A 17,788-nucleotide genomic window follows, 5' to 3' on the forward strand; every position below is an offset into this window, starting at 1 on the left:
ACCCTGCGGCCCCCACTCCGAAACCTAGTTTGCTAGTTAGGGTAGGGGGGTGAGGACATCCAGGCCTCCAGAGCCCCACTCCTGTGCGGTGGCCCCTTGCCTAGGGCCTTCAGCCCCGGTGCCTGTGACAGGCTCCCACACTGTGCTACTGCAGACCTGGTCAGCCTGGGCGGCCTGGGCATCACACCTCCCAACCAGGTGGTCCCAAGTGCAGTCAGGGTGGGGACCCATCAGCTGGGCCAAGTCCTTAGGGCCCCACCACACACACACTGCTGACATCCCTGGAGGGGAGGGAACCAGCCCAAGCTGGTTCTGACCTGACTCTGAAGCAGGCTGTCACGTTGGTGGGGGCCCTGGGGCAGGGATCCTGAGCAGGATGTGGGGAAGCACGATGAAGTAGCCTGCCCTCCACTGTGAACACCCCCGTTCATGCGCGTCTGCCACCCAGCAAGGCCGCCCCCGTCCCCAACCTGTTCCCCTGCCTCAGCCTCGACACCCAGCACGAGTTCTCACATGGACCAAACAGGGCTGACTTCAGGGCCCGAGGACCCTGCACTAAAGTGCAGGCAGACGGCCCCTTGCCCACAAGAACCGAGGACACTCCCCGGGTCCCCCATGATGGGCCAGCCACCAACCCTCAAGGGACCCCCCGACTCATGCCCACAACCCAGGGAATGAATGCATGATTGTCAAGACTCTGGTGAGCTTCTCTCCCTGACCAGACCCCCTGAGCGGACAGCCCCTCCCTGTGCCCAGTGGGGCCGGAGCTCCTGGTCCCCTTGCCAGGCACACCGGCTCTGTCATTTCCTGCCTGGCCAGTCCTTCCAAAACTGGACCCCTGCTGCGATGGGTCAGAACTCACACACCCTCCACATGTACAATCTGCCTGCACTGCTCTGCTCTAGGTTCTGAAACCCAGGACCAGAAAGGCCCAGCACCCAGCCCTGGGTCACACAGCCAGGGCCCTCAGGAGCCTTTCGGCTGACAGGATGTCCTTGACGAGGACCAGCTGAAGAAGACCCAGCCCTGTAGCCTGTGTCCCTGGTGAGGGCTGAATCCCGTACCGGTCTTGGGCAGAGGCCTCAGTGTGTACTGGCTACACTTGGGGTGACTCTCCTCTGGGTTGTCAGCCAGCAGCCAAGGTCAGGGTGACTCAGAGGGCAGATTGGGTTGCCTACAGCATGCTGGAGGCTTCTGAACAGGCAAATCCCCCAGGGGTGGGGTGGATGGGGCCCAGCAAACTGCCCCTGCCTGGAGGCTGGTCTGGATGGACCGGGGTGGGGGAAGGACACCCCTCCCTCCGGCATAGGAGGGTGTCAAGGCCACCCACCAGCCCACCCTCCCAAGCAAGAATTCAGGACTCCTCCAGGACTAAGGAAAGAGTCGGGTGGGGGCCTGCCGCCAGGATGCAGACAGGACCCCAACCACAAGCCAAGAACCACTGCTGGATGGAGCAGTGGTCCCACTGTGGGGAAGGGGAGGGGCAAAACTGGAGGGTGGGGGGTCAGATGTGCTCTGGGAGCTCCCCTGGTCAATGATCCAGACCCAGCAAGGTCACACCAACTGGGGGTGTGGAATCACGTATGCCTGGTCCCTGGCACCTCTCACGGAAGGAGAGGACAGGAACTGAAGGCCAGCGTGGGCACAGGACAGGGACCGTGGCCACGGGGCAGCTGGAGCCCACGGGGCAGCTGTTGGCCACCCTACTCTGGAAGGTCATTTGCAAAGGGAAGGTCATGAGAGGAATACGGTGTTTTCCTAGACAGCTCCCTGTAAGGGGTCTGACTCCCCACAGTGGGGGAAGGTACCGCGTGAGGGGTGGATATGGGGGGAGTGCTTCCCAGGGAGTCCAGGACACAAACCTCAGATCCACTAGTGTTTCCCCCCGATGACCAGGCATGGTGACGGCCACTGTCCCAGACCCCGGCACCCTCCACCCTCACCACAGACACGGCCGCGTCCCCACGCCGGGTGACAGAGGCAGCTCGGGACGAGGACACCCTTTCTCCCTGGCTGTAAAGTGGGGGGATGGCAGATCTCAATGCTGGGCGTTTCTGTCAAGATAGGGGTAGCGGTTCCGGGGGTCTGGGAACCTGAGATTGAAGGTTTAGGGTGGACATCTCTGGGCAGGGTCTGCATACTCTGAGGGATCATCAAGGGGCCTGTGGCCCAGGGGAAAGGGGTCAGAAATGCCGTCTCCTGCCTCCCTCGGGTCACGCGCTCTGTCGAGTACCCGCTGTGCCCCGTGACTGGGCCGGAGCGCTTTCATGTCTGTCTGGCAAAGTCGGATTTCAGGGCTAATTACCCGGCTGTCGTCTGCACTCAGCTCACAGCCTGCAATCCTAGGGTCGCCAGCTCCTTGGAAACACCCAGAAGCCTCTGCTTTGCGAGGCGAGGGGCTTAGGCTGGGCAGCTGGCAGACATCCAGACAGCTTGCAGTGGCCGCGGATGGTGTGCTGGCCTTGCTGGGACAGGCCTGGTTTGAGGCCCAGGGACACAGTGGTGGACACACCAGGAGGGTCTCTCACTGCCAGGAAGAGGGGACCTCAACTGACCCTCCTGCCCTGGAGCCAGCTAGCAACGGCTGCCCCAGTGCTGGGAGGGGCCACCGGTGGGGTGGGCTGAAACGCTGCCACCCCCCACGCTAAAAGGGGGTGCAGGGAATGCCTTCTAGCTCGACATGGAAGGCGAGAACAATCACGGCCATGGTGTGACCCTTTGTGTGGGGTGCCATGTGCATTAGACCCGTCATGGCAGAGTTCCCACAAACACAGATGCAGAAACAGGCTGGGAGGTTGCGTGAATTTCTCTCAAACAGAACCCAAGTCTGTCCACATGTAGAATGCAGGCTCTTCACCTGATACGAGTATAAGATACCCCAGGTCATGGGTCCCAGAGGCCAACAGCTGAGGACCCCACGCCCACTCCACGCGGGCTGCCCAGGGAGGGTGATGTGGGGGGGCCACCTCACCCTAGGGGAGCCTTGGCACCCCACCCGACCCCTGGGAGAAGGAGGGAAGCTGTGCTCTCCAGGCCCACTAAGGGCCACCAAGCTGGAAGCGGACGTAGAGTCCCGCTCTCAGCCACCAGCAGACCTGCCAGGTTCCACCAGATGGGTGATAACTAGGGGGTTGTGGGAGAGGGCGAGGGGGAGGTTGGGCGACTTGAGGTCACCTTCTGTGTCCACAACTCAGACAGCTTCTGAGTCTGGCCCGGAGAGATCCTGTCACTCACCTGAGTGACCTCTGCCACCCTGATAAAACCCAGGGTCACCTGAATCTCAGGTGCCATCAGTAACTGCTGGATGACCCCTGCAAACAGACGCACAGCAGACTCCCGGGCTGTCAGCAAAGAGTCACAGAGCTTGTGTCATTCACCTTCACGACTCATTAGAAAGACGGAAACCCCAAGGTCGCACCATGAAAGGGCTGTCATTTCCACGTGAGACCTACAAGAAAAGGGACCTTCCCCCATTTATCTTGTCCGCAGGATCATTCTAAGGACCAGAGCCAGTGCGAGCCACCATGCATAGAGGCCAGCTGTCCTGGGGCATGCCTGCGGCAGCAAAGACAACCGGCAAAACTGTGGGTCCACAACATGCTGTTCAAAGGGTGGGCCCCTGGGCCGTTCACCAGGCATCGGCTCAGGCCTTGGGCTGCTGGGCTGGGGCGCATGGGCTTGCTGCCACAAGGGGAGCGCTCAGGGAGTGCATGGTGGAGGGCCCTTTCTCCTCTCGAGGAGGAGAAGTTCTAGAACCTGGCCTGTGTGCAATAATCAAACAACAGTTAGAAACTGTGGCTTTTCACTGCCATCTCAGATGTGCCCAAGAGCAGACCCTTTCTTGGGTGGTTGTAACCTTCCTGCCAGCCTCGGACAAGCCCTCATCCCCCTCTAGGTGTGGCAGGCTCTAGACTAGCGCTCCCTCTTTCAGACAGCATATCCCTGTGTTACTGAAAATCTCCTTTTCACCAGAAAATACAACACACACACAACACACTCGCAAGGGTGGTTCAGAAGAAAAGAGCAGAGAATGGCCGATGGACACGCTTGCAGAAGGAGTGGAACTTATGTGACCCTCCTTGGCGCCCACGGGAGTCCTGGTGAGGGCGTACCCGCCACAGCCGCTCCAGAATCCATCCTGCGGCTTCATCTGCTTAAACCCAAAAGGTTGAGAAAGTGAGGGATCCACTTTCCAAGATCACAGAGAGGCCCTTGAAGGCAGTGTTATATCATCACATCCTGGGCCCAAACACCAAACAAGACCTAGCAACGATGAAAATCGGACAATGAAAATTCTACTGACAGAAAGTCAACAAAGAGGGGATTTTCCTCACTCGGCACAAAGTATCGTCTGAGAAGCCCACTGGAAGCCACGGGTTCCCCCGCCCTCAGGCAGATCAACTATCTCTGTGACTGTTCCTAGATTTGGGCCAAAGGTTTTTATAAGCTGAGATGTTCATTGCTGAAATTCCCCTCAAAGGCAAGACGTCCTCCTTCCCTGGCATGGCCGCTCCGCGGTCTCAGGTCTCCCAGGGACACCACTTCTGAAAGCCCCCCACCCAACACACACAGTGAGCTGGTGCCCAGGCTCCAGAATTCCAACAGCGCCAGCGTGTACTGCTGGTCAAAAGCCGCTCCAAGCGATGGCACGGCTCCCTGAGTCTCGGGGCTTGGACAGAAACCAGCCCTGCTGGCCCCACACCTCTGTGCACCTCAAGGTTTAGGCAGTGCCTCAAATCAGGTGGCCGGACACTTCCACCCTGCACATCTCCCGAGATGTTTGCAGCCATAGACAAAGATACGATAATCGTGTGGCTTTCAGTACAAAAATTTTTTCCTGAAATACCACCAGAAAACAGCCCACCAACATACCAGGACCTGCTCCACCAACATCCTGGGACCTCCTCCACCAACATCTGGGCTGTGCCCAGTGGCTGTATTTCAGCACAGCTTGGGATCCCAAAGTCAGCACCCACCCTGCACACACTTAAGATGCAGTTAAGCACCCCTCTTTTAAGACTGGCTAGAGGATGCAACCTTCCATTGTCTAAAAGAGCAACTCACTCACTGCCCATGCACAATTTTACTATTATTGGGTTTGTATGAGTCAGCCCTTCCTGACTGAGCATGTTTGAATGACGTTTGTTGATTTTTTTTTTTAACTACGATCTCTCTCCACAAACAGTAAGGCTTGGGGAAGTCAAAGGACACAAGAAACAGACAGGCTTCTCAGGTACTCCATGTGGGTGCCTCTCAGGAGGTAAGTAAGGGTCAGCTTAAGCAAGGCTCCGGATGGACCGAGTGGGAAGGCGCTACTGGCCAGAGGCTCAGGGCGGGGACCCTGCTGTGTGACTCACTGCGGAATTCTCAAGGGGGTGTGGAAAAGAATGAATGAAACGCACGTGGGTATTGGGGCCGTTGCCCTCAGTCTAGAACTGCGGGGTCGGATCGGGGCGGGGGCGGGGGTCGGGGGGCGCGGGGTGTAGGGATGGTCCAGGAGTGCGGGGAGGGCCAAGGATGCGGCGACCACGGCTCGGCACACCCACCCCCACTCCAACCCTCCCCGCGCCCGCCGATGTCCCGGGGCCCGGTCAGTACTCACGCACGCAGAGGCAGGCCACGAGCTTGGCAGCCTCCTCGGGGACAGGGCAGGTGGGGAAGACCGGCTTGAGCAGGTAGGTGGCGAAGACGAGCGCCACGATGTACTGCGAGGAGGGCCGGATGATGAGCAGCTCGATCCACAGCTTGAGGAAGGCGGGCAGCGAGCCGTACACCTCCAGCATGTAGGCGTAGTCGCCGCCCGACTTGGTGATGGTGGTCCCCAGCTCGGCGTAGCAGAGCGCGCCCACGATGGAGAACACGCCACACACGGCCCAAACCACCAGCGCCAGCCCGGGCGAGCCCGCCTCTTTGAGCACTCCGGTGGGCGTCACGAAGATGCCCGAGCCGATGATGGTGCCCACGATGATGGCCACGCCGTTCAGCAGCGTGATGTTGCGCTGCAGGGTCACCTCGCCCTCCGCGCCGTCCGCGCCCCGCGCCGCCAGCATCCGCTCCCGTGCCTGCCGTTCTTCCTCCTCGTTCGCCGGGAGGGTGGCCGCCGCCGCGCGCCGCTTGGGGCCTGAGCCCGCCATGCTGCCGCGCAGGGTCGGGCCGGGCAGGGCCGGGAAAGTCCGGACACCGGGCACGCGCCGCCCACCGGAGAGGACCGGCTCTCCGAGCGCCGTCGCCGCGGCAGCCAGGAAACCTCCGCCATTTATATCGGACGCTGGCCCCGCCCCAGCGGGCCAAGCCCCGCCCCCGGCCCGCTGGCCGTCGTTGACGCGCCTCGCCCCGGGGGTGTGGTCCCCGCAGCCGTTGAGAAGAACCGGACGCCCCAACTCGGCGCACGCGAAGTACGCGGTGACCTGCATGGCTGGTGGTCCTGGCCCCACGTGGCCCCGGGAAACCGGGCTCCGCCGCGCGCGCGAGCGGTGCACTGGGCTCCTCGCCTCCCACAGTAGCACCGTGGTCATCGCCGCCCCCCTCCCGCGTGCACTGGGGACCCCCGCTGCTCGAGCGGAAGCGGGTGGGTTACAGCAGGGCCGACGACCTGGAGCCACCGCAGAGGATGAGTGGGATTTGGGGCGCCTTGGGGGCTCAGTCAGAGAAGGCAATGCCTGCCGCCCTGGAGGGTGCCCAAGGCACGAGGTGGTAGGACCCCGCTTGGTCCGCTCATCCTGGGGACTTGGGGAATATATTAAGATGATCAGAACTGCCTCTGGGGAGTGAGGGGGTGGCGAGCTCTCGAGATCCAGGCTGGGCCTGAGACCCTAAATCCCAGGGCTGAGGGAGCGCAATCTCAGAGAAGAGGGTCGCGCTGAGGCCGCATCTGAGCTCATTCATTCTTGGGCTCGGAAATTCTCATTCTATCGCAGGGGGAACCGCTTTGCCAATGAGCAGCGTTCAAGGGCTCATGGCTTGGAGGAGCAGCGACAAAGAATCTGGGAAAACCGGACTCTGCAGAAAGCTCGGTTACACTGACAAAATGAGGGTTTCCTGAAGGAGCCCGGTCTGCAGGTTGAAAGGGCCTCAGCCTTGAAGGACTCCAGAGGCACCTGGGTCGGAGGGGCAACAGGTCACCAGTGCTCAGAGTCAGAAGGGGAAATGCAAGATAACCAGTCACCACAGGCCTGCAAGCAGGAAAGAGTCAGACATGCTTGCTGATGAAACTGATGTGTGCACAGAGAAAGAATTTAAAATCCCATCTCAGGGGGATTTAGCCAAGGCATATCATTTGGATCTTCCACATCCCACCCCCCTACCCCTGCCCCCTTCCCCAATAGGCCAGCCCTTCCTCTGCAGTGTTCCAACCAAACACTTCCACAAGCCTTGGCAGCTGGAAGATCACACAACACAAATAGTAGCTTGCAAGATGTCTAAGTCAGTGACTTCGAATCAGGAATAACCTCTCAGCTCTTGTTCTTCCCACTGTCCTTTTAGAGGGTGCTGCTTGGCAAAGACCAGACAACCAAAGCTAAGCAAACTTTCCGAGCCTTTATCAGGCGTGAGCCCTTGGTGTACAAAGTGTCATTTAATAGAGGAGCTGCTGATGTAACTGTAGAGGAGGAAACCGTCTCAGCAGAAAACGGGACTTGTCTGACTAGTGCCCTGAACCTACGTGGTGCTCATTCTGTCGCCTCTCTTGTGGTTTATTTATCACTAAATTTGTTTCACCAGGATGGCAGTTATTTGCAATGCTCTAAGGAGAGGTCCCGAGCTCCTCCACCTTGTACTCCCATAGCAGGCACCTCCTGGAGCACCTCCTCCAGACATAGACAGGCAACCAATAATTGCACATCAGAGTGTAAAATTAACAACCATGATAAGCCCAGGGCTCTAAGGGGCCAGAGAACCAGGTGGAAGGAACCAGGCCACTCCACGACAGCTTTCCTAGAGTAGGAATGAACAAGGGAGATGGGAGGGATGGGACAAGCATGTGGACTTGTCGGTGTCTCCCGTGGGGGCTCCTGGGAACCTGCAGAAGGCTTAACAGCTGGATGGTGACAACCTCCAGTGGTGTTTCCACCATCTCCTGGCAGCTGTGCCACCACTGTCAGTTTCTACCTGGTTTTCGTATGAGACTGTACTAGATTTCCAAGGGTAGACTTGATTTGTCTATGTGTGTGTGAATGTTCCTCAGACTTCCCTTACCGGAAATCTAGAACCTTCAGTTCAGTTCAGTTCAGTTGCTCAGTCGTGTCTGACTCTTTGCGACCCCATGAATCGCAGCACGCCAGGCCTCCCTGTCCATCACCAACTCCCAGAGTTCATTCAGACTCACATCCATCGAGTCAGTGATGCCATCCAGCCATCTCATCCTCTGTTGTCCCCTTCTCTTCCTGCCCCCAATCCCTCCCAGCATCAGAGTCTTTTCCAATGACTCAACTCTTCACATGAGGTGGCTAAAGTATTGGAGTTTCAGCTTTAGTATCATTCCTTCCAAAGAAATCCCAGGGCTGATCTCCTTCAGAATTGACTGGTTAGATCTCCTTGCAGTCCAAGGGACTCTCAAGAGTCTTCTCCAACACCACAGTTCAAACGCATCAATTCTTCCGTGCTCAGCTTTCTTCACAGTCCAGCTCTCACATCCATACATGACCACTGGAAAAACCATAGCCTTGACTAGACGGACCTTTTTTGGCAAAGTAATATCTCTGCTTTTGAATATGCTATCTAGGTTGGTCATAACTTTTCTTCCAAGGAGTAAGTGTCTTTTAATTTCATGGTTGCAATCACCATCTGCAGTGATTTTGGAGCCCCCCAAAATAAAGTCTGACACCGTTTCCACTGTTTCCCCATCTATTTCCCATGAAGTGATGGGACCGGATGCCATGATCTTCGTTTTCTGAATGTTGAGCTTTGAGCCAATCTTTTCACTCTCCTCTTTCACTTTCATCAAGAGGCTTTTGAGTTCTTCTTCACTTTCTGCCATAAGGGTGGTGTCATCTGCATATCTGAGGTTACTGATATTTCTCCCGGCAATCTTGATTCCAGCTTGTGCTTCTTCCAGCCCAGCGTTTCTCATGATGTACTCTGCATAGAAGTTGAATAAGCAGGGTGACAATATACAGCCTTGACATACTCCTTTTCCTATTTGGAACCAGTCTGTTGTTCCATGTCCAGTTCTAACTGTTGCTTCCTGACCTGCATACAGATTTCTCAAGAGGCAGGTCAAGTGGTCCGGTATTCCCATCTCTCTCAGAATTTTCCACAGTTGATTGTGATCCACACAGTCAAAGGCTTTGGCATAGTCAATAAAGCAGAAATAGATGTTTTTCTGGAACTCTTAGCTGGTGGTAAAGAACTCACCTGCCAATGCAGGAGACGCAGCAGACAGGAGACTTGGCGTGCAGGATGCAAAAACCTTAGCTAACAGCACCATCTGGTGGACAGCAAAGGAACTTCTTGTCGCAGGCAGGTTCTGCTCACTCTGCGGTGCTCTTCAGTTGTTTTAGTCCCTCAGTGTCCAACTCTTTGCAATCTCATGGACTGAACCCGTTCAGGCTCCTCTGTCCGTGGGATTTCCCAGGCAAGAATACTACAGTGGGTTGCCATTTCCTTCTCCAAGGGATCTCCCAGACCCAAGGATCAAACCCGGGTCTCCTGTATTAGCAAGCGAGTTCTTTCCCACGGAGTCAACCAGGGAAGCCCACTCTTTTCAGTGCTAGCCGGTGGTTTCTTAAAAGTTATGTCATTTATTCTCACAAGGATGGGTGGAGAATAACTTGGGCATTTCTACAGGGAGAGCTTGGGAGTTTCAGTCAAAAACTTTAAAACCATGTGTCTCACCTGACCTGTAATTCCACTTGCAGAAATAGACCTAAGGCGGTAACGATTGTGCTGAGTTTGGGCTACATGATTGTTTATTGTAGTTTTAAGAACAGAGTCACCAACCGTGGAAATAATCCAAACTTCCTGGGGCCTGGCTTTGGTAAATGTTGCTACATCCGTGTGGTGGGATCCAGTGTAGCCATTAAAAACCTGGAGGTACACCTCTAAGCACAGTGCACTCTTGATACACAGATGAGAGAAACAATGGAGTGCAGCGTTCCAGAGTCCTATCTGGTGGGCCCTGGGGGTGCTCTGGTGGAGCCCAGGTGCGTGCTGAGCTCTGGGAGAGCTGCCACGTTTGGAGGAACAAGCAGTTTGACTCTCGGCTGCAGGATGCAATCTGGGCCCAAGGTCGCTGCCTCTTCCGCGAAGGAGCCTTTCCCAGGGCCTCTTAGAACAGGGAGTGTTGGCCTTGGAGAAGCTGAGCCCAGCGGGGACCTGTCCCCACACTTCAATGGGAGGAGCTGTGTCTCTGGGTCAGGGGTTGCACACTATGACCCCTTTGGGGAAGTCTCTCCTGTCTGGGGGCTCTGCGGCTCTGGGTCCAGCCTTGGGAGAGAAAAGCCCGTTACAGGAAGGGTAGGCTGGACGTTGGGCCAGTGTAGGAGCTGCCTTGGAGATTTTCTGCCAGCTCTCTGAACTCTCTCCTGTTATTTCCAAACCTTCAGTGAATTTTCAGATTCCTCATGGCAAAATGTGGGCTTCAGAAAACGGGGAGGGGGTGGGGAAGCGGGTGACGGTGGATAAAGGCATAAGCTCCAGTTATGAGACGGAGAAGTCCCGCTTGGGGCGGGGGTGGGGGGGGGGAGCGTCGTCTAATGTACAGCCTGACGACCATAGTTAATAACGCTGCGCAGCATACTTGAAAGCTCCTCAGAGGGTAGATCTGAAAAGTTCTCATGACAAGAAAAAGGGTGGAGCTATGTGAGGTGGTAGATGAGAACTGAACTTACTGTGGTCATCACATTGCAAAATAAGCACGTATCAAATCATTATGCTGTACGTCTGAAACGCACACCAGGTTATATGTCAATAAAACTGGGGGCAAAGGATATGCGAAGGCGATTTCACGGCAGCGGCAGAGACCATGGCTTGAAGGTCAGACCGCCTGAGTCCCCGCCTGGGCCCGCTGCATACCTGCTGAAGGAACTTGGGCAGACCTACCCCACTCTGGGCCTCATTTTCACTTTCTGTAAAATGAAAATAATAGTACCTACTGCAAATGAACTAATATACGTGAAGTGCTCAGATCAGAGTCTATCCCAAAGGAACAACTCAACCCCTAGTAGTAGTAGTAGTGCCTATAAAGTGGCTGGAAAAATCAAAGAAATTTATACCAAAATGGTAACAGCAGCCACCTTCAGATGGGGGCGCGGTGGTGAACCTGCTGTTTGACCTCTTCTTCTTTCTATTTCTCTGTTGTTCCTAAACTATCTACAGTGGAACATACTCTCTTTACATGGTGAATCTTGTTTAAGAGTTCGGTTTCAAATTCCCAACACTGAAAGAAAATTTAGTCACAAGCACAGAAGGAGCCTTGTAGTTCAGCCTTCCTTTCGAAACCCAGCTGCACCCTTCTTTCCTGCCCTGGTTTGCGATCTTCCTCAGGGAACACACGAGCCTCTGTGAAGACGCCTTTCTGCCTGTCTGGCTTGGTCTCTGCCTATTTGTGGAGAGGGACAAACTCTGAAATTTTTCATCTTGGGAAAGAAACAGTTGGAGAGAGCTGAATGGCCTGAAAAAATCTTTAATCAGCAGAAGTGGAGTCAACATCAAGTGGCATTCCAAGCAAAAGTCGTCAGGAGGTGCGTTTCACTGGAAGCAAATCCTACTGTTTCTTTTTGGGGGGGATGGCGAGTGCTGTGCCATGTGGCTTGCAGATCTTAGTTTCCTGACCGGGGATCGAACCCAGGCCCCAGCAGTGAAAGCACCGAGTCTTAACCCCTGGACCACCAGAGAATTCCTAAAGCCTGCTGTTTCTATGGATACATACAACCCACAAAACAGACACTGAGAGCAAGTGACTTTCTGCGGCACCTACAGACCCTGGGCTCTGACAGGCAGGGCATCCCCAAGGTCTAAGAGTTGCCCGGGCCCCTGGGTTGCACTCAGGGCGCTCCTGCTTCGACAGCTGGTCCAGGATTGCACTTCCTCGCATGTGCGGATGGGCTGGTGTCCCAGGCTCCAGGGGATGCTCTGGGGGCGGGGTGAGGGGTCAGCCTGAGCCTCTCCTTCCACATTTGCACCAGGGTCAGGGGAATAATGATGCTTCTTTCTCATGTTGTTTCAAGTTTAAGTGAGACATTGCGTGTACAGCCTCTCAGAGAGCGCGAGAGTTAGCAGCCTCCCTCTCTGACTAGGTTGACCTATATCATCCCTCTGCCTCACTGGAAGCGACCACGGATGGTGGCAAGGAGGCAGAAGGCTGGGACACTGGTAAATGGATGGGTCTTTGCTTGCTGTTACAGTCTCAGACTTCTTACCACTCAAGATTTGTGGTTGTAATTCCTCTGCAGAACCCAAGGGTGATGGCCTGAATATGCATACTCCTACTAGGGCCTGGATCGTTTTCTCAACTCACTCTTTTTCCTGGAAAAAAATGTACCCAATAAGCCCTTCACTGATGTGGAAGCCACCCTGCCTTGTGCGGCTGCCCTGCTATGTCTGTCCACAGTCGTATGGGACTCAGGTTTGTGTCCTTTTCACGTAGCAAGTGTCTTTTCCTCTTCAGGAAACTTGTTCTTAAAAGTCGTGCTTTGGTGGTGCTCCTCTGTTAGTTTTTCCTGTCTGCACGTGTGAACTGCCCTCAGCAGTCTCAGAACTTCAGTTCTGTTTCCCCAACACGTGTGTGGCATCTCCGTCACATTGACTGTTGAGCCCAAACCAGGACTTGAAGATCTTTTGTGTCATTTAATTATTGCATCAGCCATAGCTTGACCCCGATTGTGGCTGGAGGAATAAGACATTGGCTTATTATAAGACACTGAGTGGTCAGCCAGGTTCAGACCCACTGTGGGCCTTTGATCGTAGCTGTGATGCTGTGACCTCCCACTCAGCCAACCAGGCCACCTGCCCTCCTGACTAGATTGATGGGTGTGACTTCTTCTGGCCACAAGTGGCTTTATTTTAGCTCTCCTGGGGGCTCCTGAAAGTTTCATTTCTCTCATTGGAAACCCCCCATTCTTGTGGAGGGAAGGCTTTGTGACTTTCCTCACACAGGCTTTCCAATGCCCTCCAGCTGCTCAGCAAGGTCACCCAATTTTCTGAAGTTCACAGGGTGGACATGGTGATTGTCTGTAAATCTGAGTGGAACCAAGGCCTGGGGACTTCTGAGTAAAGGTGGAAGCAAAGCTGGAGACACTGAAGCTAGGTTTTCCATGGTGCTCTCCACTAAGTTAAAAAAAGAAAACATCAAGAGTTTGCCTGGCAGCCAGGCTCTAGGCTTGTGGCAGCCACTGTGGGGTCTGATTGATGTGCTCAGAAGGCTGGCCCTGCTCGTTGAGGGGTCTAGAGAAGCAATACTGTGGTGGCAAACAGGGCTTGAGAGTTCAGGACTGGCCATCAGTGAATCGATGGATGGATGGATAAATGCAGGCGGTCCATGCACGCAAGGGACAGTCCAGTTTAGCCATAAAAAGGAGTGAGGCACTGACCTACCATGATGTGGATGAACTGTGAAAACCCTCCGCTCAGTGCAATGGCTGGATGCCTGGGAGTCTCTGGTATCATTTACATGAAATGACAAAGGATGTTGGGGCTGGAGAGATACCAAGTACGTTGGTGGTACCTGGGGCGGGAGAGGGGTGTGGGAGTGAATGGCAGCAAGTTTGTGGTGATGAAACTTCTTGGAACCAGATGATGGTGAAGTTTGCACAACAGTGTGAACACCCTAAATGCCACCAAACCGTTCCCTTTAAAATGGTTAATGGTTAAATTCATATTATGTGTGTGTGGGGGGGGTGTGTTTATGTTCTTAGTCCTGTCCAACTCTTTGAGGCCCCAGGGACTGTAGCCCACAAGGCTCCTCTGTCTATGGGATCCTCTGGGCCACAATACTGAACTGGGTTGCCATTTCCTTCTCCAGGGGTTCTTCCCAACCCAGGGATCAAACCCATGTCTCTTGCGTCTTCTGCATTGCAAGCAGATTCTTTAACACTTTGCCACCTGGGAAGCCCATATTATGTGGATTTGTACCTAAAAAAACACACAAAAAACATGCAGGCGTACAGTCAGAAGCCCTGGGTTCAAACCCCGACTCTGCGTCTAATGGAGAGGCTAATGGAGCCTCGGGGTGGGGGGTGGGAAATGCAACTCCGTTTCCAGGATTCGGGGTCCCCATCCACGCAGGGTGCAGCATCACCTCTGGCTTCTGCAGGGTGGGTGAGGTAGCAGGGTGAAGCCCCCATGCCTGACAGAGCTGTGGCTGGTGGCCTGGTGTGAGGGTGAGACAGTGACCTTCCAAGGCCTGGGGACTTGCCGGCTAGGTGCCCCGATTCTGCCCTCGACCTTCTGGGCAGAGCTCAGCTGGTGTCAGAGGAGACATGCGGCCTACCCACGGCCACCCCGTGACGAGCTCTGGCCCCTGGTCAGGCCTGGCCACCCATCCGGGTCCTATCCCCACACATCTGGGTTTGCGATGCAGAGTCCCCCTCCCGGTCTTTGCTCCAGGCACCTGGCTTGACCAGTAGAGGATTGGCCACTGGACTCTAGTCCGATTTCTTCACGCGGATAAAATGCAGTCTACACTTCTGCTCCCTTCCTGCCTCACCCTGGGGTGGGGGGCTCCTCTGGGATGTGCTGCTGCCCTGCCCACTGTTACAGTTGAAGAGTGTCCCCCCCCCCACCCCAAACAGGGCGCTGCAGTCCTAACCCCAGAGCCTCAGAACCTGACCTCCTCTGGACGTAGGGCCACTGCAGGTAGAACTAGTTAGGAGGAGGTCGTCGCAGAGCAGGGTGACCCCTAACCCCGTACAACTGGAGTCCTCCTAAGAAACGGCCACGTGATGAAGGACATCAGGTGCTGGTGGAGGCAGAGGCTGGGCAGATGCGGCCACAAGTCAAGACCACCGGTGACACGGGAGTGGGAAGAGGGAGGAAGGACCCTTCCCTTCAGGCTGCAGGGGGCTCGGCCCTGATGTCAGACTGCAAGCCTCCAGACCCCGAAAGGACAAACTTCAGGTCTTTAAAGCCTACGGGTTGTGGCACACGGTCTCAGTGGCCCCAAACCACTGTGAGATGTTATAAAAGGTGGAGCTCCTCCGTGTGGGGGCCCCTTGGGTCTCGCTGTTTCGTTAGTCTGTGCAGGCACAGGGAAGGCCCACCTGGCTGGTGCGCTGTGTCCCCCGCCAGCCTCTCTCTCAACACCAACACCAGCTCCATGGGCAGCCCAGCCTTTCCTGAGAGAGGGAGGGGACGGGGCCCAGAGCCGCAGCAGCTGGGGAAAGTGCCCTAGAGAACCAGCTTCTGCCTGGAAGGAAGGAGAACAGGTGAGTCGCTGTCCTTCCGGGACCTCCACTAGGGTCCTGTAGACACTGATGTGAGTCTGCAGGTCATCGGGACCCAGCATCCCCTCCCTCCTCGGACTGGCCACCTCGGGGACATCTGGAGTGAAGCGTGGAGGATGAGGTGGCTCACAGCGCTAAGCCAACTCCTCGTGGCCAGCTCGGGCAGGCAGGAAGGACTCCGGCATGATCTGTCCTGGCCTGTCTGTGATTCCATCCCGAGTGGACACGGTGACGGGAAGGCCTCAGGTGTCTCTGTTGCTCACACCCATGTGACTGGACAGCTCCCTTGGGAGATCCCAGATGCCCCAGGATGAGACCCTCCTCCCTGTGTCCAATTGCCAAGCAGTCCATTTTGGGGGCATCACCCATGTCGCCCCAAAGCACTTGGGCTCCTACATGGCCCATGGGGCTGCCCTGCTGGTTGAGAGCCTGAGACTCTTCCTCCACTCAGCGTATGCCCCTGCTTTAGGTTTTGCCCCTTTTAGGTTCTAGAAACTGTGTGGGTAATGGAGAAACAAGATGGCTAAGGCTAAAAGCACAGCTCTTGAAACTTAAAATGACCACAAAGGGACTTCCCTGGTGGGCCAGTGGTTAAGACTCCATGTTTCCACTGCAGGGGACTGCATGCCACATGTGTGGCAGAAAGAAAGAAAATTAGCAAGAATTCAAGAGCTGCAGGAAGTGGGAGATTTGTAGCCTTGATCAGCTTTCTCCTTCACCTCCCAAGAGCCTCTCCACCTCGGCCTCCCAGTTCAACTGAGGGCAACTCCATCCTCCAAGCTGTTTGCACCAAGGCCCTTGGCCTTATTCTTTCTTTTTTACGATATTTATTTATTTTAATTTTTGATTGTGCTTAATCTTAATCGCTTGCAGGCTTCTCATTGCGGTGGCCTCTCTTGTTGGGGGCACGGACTGTAGTGTCCGCAGGGTCGGTAGTTGTGGTGCACGGGCCTAGTTGCCCTGTGGCACGTGGGGTCTTCCCAGACCATGGATAGAACCCATGTCCCTTTCATCGGCAGACAGCTTCTCATCCACTGGACCAGCAGGGAAGTCCCCTTGGCCTTATCTTTGATGCCCTGCTTTCTCTCACACCCCCAGCTGGTAGGGCTGGAGATCACGACACAAGTGTGTCCTGCACCTGGCACTTCTCACTCCCCCTTTGGGGGGCTTTCCACCTGGGGTTTGTCTGTCACCCCACGTCTCCCCTCTTTGAGAAGCTGGGTGAGACGTGTATGTGCCCCGTAGCTGTCCTCACGCCTCTCAGAGCAAAGCCCCCATCCCTGCATGTGGCCTGTCTGGTCAGTCTCTGACCTCCTCTCCTGCCACTGTGACCCTCACACACTGCATCTTGGCCACACTGGCCTCTGCTGTTCCTGAAATTTCCAGAACCATCCTGGTATCTGCACGGCCCACCCCGTCACCTCGTGCAAGTCTTTGCTCCGTTGTCAGCTTCTCAGTGAAACCCACCCTGACTGGGTACCGGGCTTCCTGCCCCATGGTGCTTTTCCCGGAGCCCTGGCCACCTGTCGCTTTGCCCCCGCCGGGCCTGCCCCACCCATCATCTCTGGACCGTCTCCCCTGCTGATGCAGACACCATGGGGGCTGGGGTCTCGGCTCGGCATCTCGTCACCCAAATTCCCAGTCTTGCCCACTAATGGGTACACGCGGCCGGGGGGTGTTCAATAAACTGGTGTCAGACTGGGGTGGAGCTGTGTGTCATTACGAAACTATGAAACAAGGCAGAGACCATGGCAAGTGGAGCCTGAGTGTCAGGCCTGTTTCTGATGTTCACACTTTTGATTTGTGTTTGTGTGTTCAGGGAGCTGGCGCATCTGGAGGGTGGCCCCTCTCTGGATTTCCAGAGTTCAGTAAAAAGGATCAGATGGTTTCGCTTTGCTTAAAAATAATTTCCCTATTTCAATTCCAGTAAAATAAAACAAACTCACTGACTGACAGAGGAAATTCTGACAGAATAATCTCAACACTGAAAAAATACACAGCTTTTATCTTCAATGCGGTGGTTAGTGAGTGTATCTTAAGGACGGCGGAAACAGAAGACCTTTCTTTCCTGTTGACGCACGTTTGAACTTTTCCACAGACGTGGGAGCTGGGCCTTTCTACTGTAGAACCGCCAAGGTGTGACCCAACCTGTGGGTCAGGGAACCTGAGCCGGGCTGTCTCTCACGATGAAACTGCCCCAGACTGAGCCCGCACCCCCCACGCTGTGCTGAGCAGGGCCGGGGTCCAGGCGGCTCTTGTGATCCTATCGCCTCTGGAGGGACCTGTGCTCTTTGTCCCCATGGTTTTCAGAGCTGCTCACTTGGGCTACCTGGCCCTTCCTCCCAGCTCCATCACAGAGGCTGAGGCGACAGCGCCACGCACGCCAGGGAAGGGATGGCAGGGCGGAGCAG

The 17,788-nt window shown here is 55.6% G+C and overlaps 1 protein-coding gene across 1 annotated transcript in view; it reads right to left on the minus strand.

The window, feature by feature from the left end:
* The window catches only part of SLC7A5 (solute carrier family 7 member 5), a 28,431-nt gene extending 22,297 nt beyond the window's left edge, over positions 1-6,134 (minus strand). Inside the window, exon 1 of the mRNA XM_052655702.1 lies at positions 5,603-6,134. Within this exon, the coding sequence (XP_052511662.1) occupies positions 5,603-6,134 (532 nt within the window). The remainder of the gene's footprint in view (positions 1-5,602) is intronic.
* Between the last annotated feature and the right edge of the window lie 11,654 nt (positions 6,135-17,788).

The sequence above is a fragment of the Budorcas taxicolor genome, chromosome 18 (genome assembly GCF_023091745.1).
Source record: "Budorcas taxicolor isolate Tak-1 chromosome 18, Takin1.1, whole genome shotgun sequence".
Classification (NCBI taxonomy): domain Eukaryota; kingdom Metazoa; phylum Chordata; class Mammalia; order Artiodactyla; family Bovidae; genus Budorcas; species Budorcas taxicolor.